This window comes from Sorex araneus, chromosome 1 (assembly GCF_027595985.1).
Source record: "Sorex araneus isolate mSorAra2 chromosome 1, mSorAra2.pri, whole genome shotgun sequence".
Taxonomy (NCBI): Eukaryota; Metazoa; Chordata; class Mammalia; order Eulipotyphla; family Soricidae; genus Sorex; species Sorex araneus.
In genome coordinates this window covers 107304566-107311320 of record NC_073302.1, presented here as the reverse complement: position 1 = coordinate 107311320, position 6755 = coordinate 107304566, and the positions used below count along the sequence as shown (strand labels likewise).

Genomic DNA, 6755 nt, shown 5'->3' with positions numbered 1-6755 from the left:
CACGTTTAACAGTGCAATCCTAAACTCTGCCAGGGATTTTACAAACCACACCAGACTTAACTTCCTAAATTAAAGACATTTTGAATTGCAAAAGAAATCTGGTTCTAGGAGTTTGGGTTCACGATTGAAAAACTTGAACTAAACTATAAAGGTAATGGGTTTTTCACTTACCTGCTAATTGAAAGCCAAAGTCGAAGGAAATGACAAAATCCCGAGTGCGACTTTTACCAGCTGTCAAGACTTAACTTACAATCGACTCTGCTTCAAATAAGACAAGTCTTTCATGCTCGCATCTGAACACCAGGCTTCTCTGGCGAGGGTAGTAAACGAGGCTTAGCCAAATTACCAACATATTGCTTTATTTCTTGGTGGTAGTAAATTAAGGCTTTCTAGACTCATACAGCACGCAGTGATTTGAACATTAGAATTAAAGAGGAAAAAAACCCACACAAAACAATGAGCATTGAATTTAGCCGTGGCAGGAAGGAAGCACGCTGTTTTCAACCTGATACATTTCCTAGTCAGGACTTTTGCTTGGCATCAAAAAAATTGCTGAATTTCTTCCCTAGTAACCGACAGATTCCTATCCCAGGAGAGACAGAAAGGTGGAGGAGAAGATGAGGGAGAAAGGGAGAGCCCGGGACAGACATCGTGGACAGGGCAGTGAGTGTGAGTCAGCTTCGTCTCCTGTTTGGAAGGCTGTGTGATGCATTCAGGGGGTTGGGATAAAGTTCCTCACCATGGGATGCCCCTTCACTAATTCAGAGAGCCATGCTGGACCTCTGTGACTCATCTCATACGTGAAAACAGCTCCCTTGGAGAAAGACCGCAGGTTCAAGGATTAGAAAGGATTCTCAGTGGATATGTAAATCGGAAACTTGAGACAGGGGCATAAACCACAGAGTAAGAAAAAAATGTCACCTCCACCTCCCTCCTTTAATGGTTCTCGATTCAGGCTACCGCCAGATAATATCCTCAAATAGTTCATTTCACCCCTATGGCATGCTGCCTGGACGATACAGCTAAGATGGTGATGAGACAGATTACACAGGTGGCCTCGTTCCCTATGATGGCAGGAAAGTAACCCGCTGGACAGAAGCCACCTCCCTTCATCTCCTCCTTCCTAACCTAAGACCAAGGAACACGGGGAGCCTACAGTGGGAATGCAGTTGTCATTCGGGTGGGTAAGCTTGATTCCATGTGCGGGGTTTGCAGGTGCAAAGGACCTGGGGCTGAATGATCCCCACTGAGAAGGAAGGGGATGCAATGTTTGAACACTGATGAAGGATGGGTGTAGCCAGAGCAGAATTTGAGAAAGATCATGTGTTCATTAACAAAGGGCTGCACTTCATGAAAACAAGTAACGGAATCTTCTTGGGCATCCGGTTTTCACTGGAATGACGCTACTTAGTGGATTTCTACACAAATAGGACCATTTTAAGTGCATACTTGGCCAGGGTTTGTCATCGTCTCTTTGAGAGGTCCGATGGGTGGACCAGCGTGTAAGTCTCATGGATGTGTGTTCCCTCTTGCATATGTCTGACACTTTGAGTGCACATTATGTCAACACCTGAAAGTGTGCTTTGCCCTCTGAGACTGAGAACATGCAGACTGCCACCAGCGAGAGCACACAAGGGAGCAAGCTGTGTCACTGCACGCTTAACCGCCTAGCCTCATCAGGCCTCGTGCGATGAAGTCTGATGCACAGAGAAATAAACAGAGACGTCAAGCTGTGACCTGAACGGGGACGAGCCCAGGCATCTGTGACTGCCAGCTGCATGGCAGATGTGCCGATGCATGCCACATGTGCCCCGAGAGAGAACAGAAAAACCTTTGCGGACACGTGCTCCCTGGGGGCTTCCCTGATTCATGAAAAACGGCGGCTCTTTCCTCCTATTTGAAAGCACTCACACTAGCTGGGGGGACGGTGGGCTTTGGTTTGATGGCCTGCAGTGAGTGAAGCGGAACACGCATATGCGCACATGCGCAGAAAGCATCCTGTTTTAGCCGGGTAGGATGGTGCCCAGGAGACCCACCCACAGGTGACACACAGATGGGAGTGGAGGTGGAATGGGAGTGACTTTAGCACGTCTGGGGCACTCAAGGCAGATACGGAAGCAACACTCTTGGAAGGGGGAGGTGTTCTGCTTCTCGAGACCATGATTCCGTTTGCCTCTGTTTCCCCATGCTCAAAGAGCTCAGGAAACTGATCCTCGAGCTGGCTGGCTCTGATGCAGGGCTGGGAGCCCAGGCCCAAGTGCCTTGTCTAAGGCGACAAGGTGAATGAGAAAACTGGGGGTGGGGCGTGGGAGGGGTGCAGGGCTCCTTGAGGCAAAGCTCTTTAAGAGCCTTTAGGAGCACTTGGTAGGGAATCACCCGCGACGACATCCATCCTAAGAATCAGAGGGAGCACGGTTCAGCCACGCACAGGGTAGAGGGGGGGGGTGGTATGGAAGGGGGTGTTACTGGCATGATTTGCTGGTGCTGCTGGAGAGGAAGGGGAGGGGCAGGCCGCATGTAGGCTGGAGCCCAGAGGCCCGGAAGAGCTTTTGCAAACACTTGCTGAGATGCGTCTCAGGTGAGGAGAGAAACTGTCTACAAACGACTTTTAAAAAAAAAAAAAAAGGAGCAATGACTGTAATTGCAAATCGTCCCCCCTCCCCCCTTCCTTCCCCTGACCTTTGTTGCCCATAAAAAAAAAATAATTCAGAAAAGACTAAGCCAGATTCCTAAGAACCTTCCTGGAAGGAAGGAGCCGATCCGAGTGTGTGGTAGGTGTCGGTGCGCTTACACCGGCTGCTTAAAAACAAAAACAAAAACAACAAAAACAAACAACAAAAACAAAAAAATCCCCAAACAAACAACTGCAAAGATTCGACGTGTTCGTAGGAGGAACCCAGGCGGGCCGGCGTGGGGCCCGATCAGAAGAAGGCCGGGTTGGAGTGCTCGATGACGCAGCGTTTGCAGTGGCGTTTCACGAAGCGCAGCGCGTCCACCGACACCTCGCAGTCCTGCACGTTGAGCATCTGCAGGTCGAAGCAGTTGGCGGCCACGATCTGCAGGCCCTGGCCGGTGATGCTCTCGCAGGCCTTGAGGCTGAGTCGCTTGAGGTTGAAGCAGTTCAGGGCCAGGCACTCCAGGCCGGTGTCGGAGACCAGGGGGCACTTGCCGATGTCCAGCGACTTGAGCTTCGGGCAGTTCTTGGCCAGGTACTCCACGCCGTGGTCCGTGAGGCCCTCGCAGCCCCTCGCGTTGAGGTAGCGCAGCTTGCTGCAGTACTTGGCCACGTAGCGGATACCCACGTCGGTGACCCGGCCGCAGTGCGCGATGCTGAGATAGCGCAGGCGGGACTCCAGCTTGGCGATCTCGCGCAGGCCGAAGTCGCTGACGAAGCGGCAGTCGCTGACGCTCAGCTCCTTGATGGACGGGCAGTAGATCATCAGGTAGCGCAGGCCCTCGTCCGTGAGGCGCACGCAGCGGCGCAGGTACAGGTGCGTGAGCTGCGTGCAGTGCGCCGCGATGGTGTGCAGCCCCTCGTCCTCCAGCACGAAGCAGTCCGTCATGTCCAGGTAGCGGATGGAGATCTGTTTGCCGTGCAGGGGGGACAGTTTGATGGAGGCCTCCCGGGTCAAGCTGATGCAGGTCACTTTGGAGCAGCCTGGGCAAAAGAGACACAGGACACACATTCAGAGGCACCTTCCGGCAAAGGGGTTGGGGATGAGCGGGGCGGGGGGAGGGGCGAGCCCTGGTCCCTGATGCCACCCATCCCGCCAGGCCCCTAGAGAGAAGCAAGAATGGTTCTTCCATACCATGCTAAGTGAGATGAGTTGGAAGGAGAGGGACGGACATAATGACTGCACTCATTTACGGAATATAAAATAATGTAGTACCAATACCCAAGGTCAGTTGAGGCAAAGGCCAGCATGATTGGTCCACGGCTGGACCTCTGCCTCCTGTGATGGGGAAGAAGGCAGATGGGATGGGGGAGGGACCACTAAGTCAATGACGGATGGAGGAATGGCTGGGGATGGGAGATGTGTGCTGAAAGTAGAAAAAGGACCAAACATGTGTGCTGAAAGTAGACAAAGGCCTCTCAGTATCTGTGTTGCAAACCACGATGCCCCAAAGTAGATAGGGAGTAAGAAGGAAAATGCCTGCCATAAAAATGGGGGGTGGGTGGAGTGGGTGGGGTAGGGGTTGTGGGAGGGATACTGGGGACATTGATGGTGGGAAAGTATACTGCTCGAGGGATGGGTGTTTGAACATTGTATGACTGAAAATCAATCATGAAAGCTTTGTAACAGTATCTCATGGTGATTCAATAAGAATAAACAAATAAAACTAAAAACAAAAAAATAAAAATGCTTATGCCTGGTCAACATCCAGAGACTTAAAAGCAAGCTCTCAGAAGAGAGTGATGCAGAGAGTCTCTTGCCCTAATGCCTGGCTGTCTTCCCTGGGGCCCCTCGGAGGGGATGGGCTCCAGCTTCCCTCCCCACCCCAAGCAGAGCTCCCGGCGGCTGAAGACCACCGAAACCTAGCTGCAGCCATGCTGGAGGCCCCTCTCTACACGTTCGGACAGGCCTCATGTATGAAGGTACCGGCAGAGGAACCCAGGTGTGTGTAATCCCATCAACGGTCAACATCCAGAGACTTAAAAGCAAGCTCTCAGAAGCTATATCTTGTAGCCTACTTCTCCCTCTGGGAGAAACTGGCAAGCTTCTGAGAGTTTCCTGCCCCCATGGGACAGCCTTGCAAGCTCCCCATGGTGTATTCATATGCAAAATCCAGTAACAAGCTGGATCTCATTCCCCTGACCCTGAAGAGCCCCCAGTGCAACATCCTTAGGAGGGCCAAGTCGAAGTAGACTTCTAAGATCTCAGGGAAAGGACGAAATGAGATGTTACTGAGCCCGCCAGAGAAATCGGTGATTAACGGGATATTGTGTGTTGTGATTGTGATGCCTAAAATACAATGCATATTCTAATAAACTACAATGCAAAAAAAGAGAGAATAAAAGAATAAACAATGAACAATTCTCCGTGGTCGCTGCGTCACTGGGATGCTGGTTATCCCGCTGGATGGGAGTTCCTGGTGGCAGGACCTGGCAGATGCTGACTCTTCTTCCGTTACCATCACCAGTGGTCTGGTTTGGGGCAGGTCAGTCCTTCCAACTATTTCCTGTGTCTGGAAATGGGGATGCACCATTCTTCCTTCATCAGCCCATCGGCACTCACTAGTGGCTCCTTGCTTCTGTCAGTGCTCTGTCACTTCATGATATCGTGCATCAGTTTGTTCATTCTGGGTTCCCTGCTCTTGCTGTGGAACTTTAGTGCCTCAAGATAAGGGACTCTGGGCCGGTCCCTACTCTCTCCCTCAAACCAGTTTCATAGCCATACTTACCTGAGTAGCTGTTGAATGAAAAGTGGGTGAATGGCTGGGAGAGGAAAGAGGATTATCAAAACACCAGATAGGATAATCCAACTTCCAACCTTTATATCGCCTCTGGGCCCTGACTCTGGCATATATATGTATATATATATATATATATATATATATATATATATATATATATATGTTGAAAATGGTTGTCCCTTTTCTAGATGCATTTTGTATTGTTTGTTTTGTTATTTATTTTGGGCCACACACAGCAATGCTCAGGGGTTACTCCTGGCTCTGCAATCAGGAATTACTCCGGGCGGTGCTTGGGGGACCGTATGGGGACCGACCCAAGTCGGCTGCATGCAAGACAAAGATACCCCTGCTGTACTATCGCTCTGGCCCTTAGATGGATTTTGTGTTGAATTATGAAGTTTACAAGGTGCTTTTGTAAACAATCTTTTAAATCTGACTGTTGAAACTGTTTTACAGACAAGGAAAGTAATATTGTGGGAGATAACTTTAGAAGACTCACTAAACATTGTTTCCAACTTTTCTTGCCCTAAGAATATATGATCATAAATTACATACGTTATATATATATTATATTTATATATTATACAAAGGTCTCATTTGTTGTACATTTCAGGCCATTACATATTTCTTTATAATATATATGTTGGGTATGCTTTTTATGTGAAAAATTAGAATGCATATTATATATTTTTTGTTGTTTAAATTTTTGGTCATGCAGTGTTTGGGGGGCTGGAGCGATAGCACAGTGGTTGGGTGTTCGCCTTTCATGCGGCCGACCCGAGTTCGATTCTTCCGCCCCTCTCGGAGAGCCCGGCAAGCTACCAAGAGTATCAAGCCCTCGAGGCAGAGCCTGGAAAGCTACCTGTGCGTATTGGATATGCCAAAAACAGTAACAATAAGTCTCTCAATGAGAGACGTTACTGGTGCCCGCTAGAACAAATCGATGAGCAACGGGATGACAGTGACAGTGACAGTGTAGTGTTTGGGGCGAGTCCTGGCTCTATGCTCAGAATGACCCAGGGCGATGCTCTGGGCACCATATCCGGTTACAGTGCTAGGAACTGGACCAGGGAAGGGATCATGCAGAGCAAGTGCCTGACCTCCCGTGCTGTCTCTCCAGCCATACATAGGCATCATGAGTATTATGTACATATATGTATATTTGCACAGCCCTCATTCTACTGCCCAGTCTACTGTACTATCATTCCAGCCCCCAGATTAGAACTTCAAAGAGCCACTGTCTCGGCAACTTTGAAATTCACAACACAGTATTAACTGTAGTTCCATAGAGAGTTTTCCATCTGAACGAGTTACTTCATAACTGGCACTTGTGTCTTTTG

The 6755-nt window shown here is 49.4% G+C and overlaps 1 protein-coding gene across 2 annotated transcripts in view; it reads right to left on the bottom strand.

The window, feature by feature from the left end:
* Positions 1-2653: 2653 nt before the first annotated feature.
* FBXL7 (F-box and leucine rich repeat protein 7) overlaps positions 2654-6755 on the bottom strand; it is a 434915-nt gene continuing 430813 nt past the window's right edge. For both annotated transcript variants that reach the window (XM_055141893.1, XM_055141898.1), the window contains one exon: positions 2654-3658. In XM_055141893.1, coding sequence (XP_054997868.1) covers positions 2922-3658 — 737 coding nt within the window. In that variant the 3' untranslated portion in view covers positions 2654-2921. The remainder of the gene's footprint in view (positions 3659-6755) is intronic.